The sequence below is a fragment of the Neodiprion virginianus genome, chromosome 3 (assembly GCF_021901495.1).
Source record: "Neodiprion virginianus isolate iyNeoVirg1 chromosome 3, iyNeoVirg1.1, whole genome shotgun sequence".
NCBI classification, from domain to species: Eukaryota; Metazoa; Arthropoda; class Insecta; order Hymenoptera; family Diprionidae; genus Neodiprion; species Neodiprion virginianus.
The window spans coordinates 15,895,811-15,897,456 of record NC_060879.1 but is presented as its reverse complement, the minus strand read 5'-3'; the positions used below and the strand labels follow the sequence as shown (position 1 = coordinate 15,897,456).

General features: G+C 48.1%; 1 protein-coding gene across 1 annotated transcript; it reads right to left on the bottom strand.

Moving 5' to 3' along the window:
• Positions 1-505: 505 nt before the first annotated feature.
• On the bottom strand, positions 506-1,387 carry LOC124299589 (uncharacterized protein F54H12.2-like). Its single transcript, XM_046752855.1, has one exon. It carries the CDS (start codon positions 1,385-1,387, stop codon positions 506-508), a length of 882 nt encoding a protein of 293 aa, XP_046608811.1.
• Between the last annotated feature and the right edge of the window lie 259 nt (positions 1,388-1,646).

Here is a 1,646-nt window from a genome sequence, read left to right as displayed (position 1 = left end):
GGTATGTCATAGAAGCGGTCGTGATAGGAGGGGCATGATTTCTCTCTTTCTCAGCCCGAAAAATCTGTAATGACCTGACGTGCAGCATCAACTTCAATAAGATTATGAAATTCAGCGTACACTAGGCAATTCACAGTTTCTTTGAGGGCATCGTCGAACCACACTTCGACCCTGAGAGTTGCATGTTTGATGAGCGACCAGTGCGATGTACAGTTGGCCGAGAGATCGCGGGTTAGGTCAGAAGCCAATAGACAATTTCCTTTAGCGAACTGTTGCCGATCGATACCGTTTCCTTCGTTCAGAAAATTAATCCCCGTACCGGAGAAGAGGGTGTAATAAGCGTCCACCTAGAGATCGTCTTTGCCAAAACTCATCTGTAGCGGCTTCGATGGGACTTGTACCCCGTCGACGTACAACGACAGGAAATTCAAAGAGTAGTTTTGAAAATTAAACGGATTACGCTGTCTGTCGCCGTTGAAGGCTTTATTGCTGACAAAACCGATTATCATTCGTTTCGGTGGTGTCCGAGTATGACATTGTCCAGTGTTTCTGCCTGTACTCCTGCATGTATGGTGAAAGCTTTCACCTTGACTCTGGTTACGGGATATTTTGCCGTACCTTTGGCTAGCGTCCGTGCGTGCGCCAGCAAGATTCCAGGGCTGATCTTCATTCGGCGAACGAGCAGTGAAGTTTCCAGTATGTGCAGCTTGTGGCGATTTTCGGCTTCCATGATGCAAAAACTGTCTCTTGATCTCACAAGTCGAAGACGCAGTTCCACATCGTTGATTAAAAATTTGTCTTGATTAAATACGTCACAGTGCAGATGTCCAATCAGATCAACGGTACGTGCATTACTCATGATCCATTTGCGATCGATGAAACCTTGGTCAGCACCGACGGCGTCGGCGTCGTATACATCCGATACTCCATCCTCGCTGTCGTACCATAGAGCCGAAGAAAGATGGGATTTTTTGGCGGGCGGTGCGTAATTCAGTAGAGTCTCTATATATGCTCGATAGGCGTAAGAGTTGTTGGCTGGTGAGACTAGTTTTTGATTGAAGAATATATGGACTTGATTGAACATCGAGTGAAGCAGATTGTTTACCGGAGTGGCATGCGGAGTAGCCGCGTTGCCTTCGCCTGCCGGTGGGGTGGGAGCAGACGGTTGTAGCTTCACTCGTACGCTAAGCATAGTGTGTGCCAAGTCGATGTACTCATCACCGTTTCCAGGTACAACAAATTCAATCGAGGAATCGTCGGTTAGAGATGATACGGGCTTGTAGTGTACCCATTGACCAGCCTTAATAGACGTCTGCGTTGGTGGTAGAGAAAACAAATCCAGTTCCGACTTTATACACTCACCCGAGTGCGCGTGTAGGAAGGCCATTGTTGATGTTTAGGTTGAAGACGAGCGGCGCGTGGGCTTACCGGGGTCCGAATATGTCTGTAAGGTCCCGTTTTTTACAACACTTTTTCTGTTCAGTTTTCTTGGCGGTTCCGGCACGCTTTGGTATCTTGGCCGATCTTTTCTTTTTCGACCTTGGTCTAATTTTTCTCGCAGTACCAGCTGCTCGGTGCGCGCCGACAAGTCTGTTGACGCGGGCAATGTTTGACTGACGCGCTAATCCGCCGGCTCGGCTTTTATA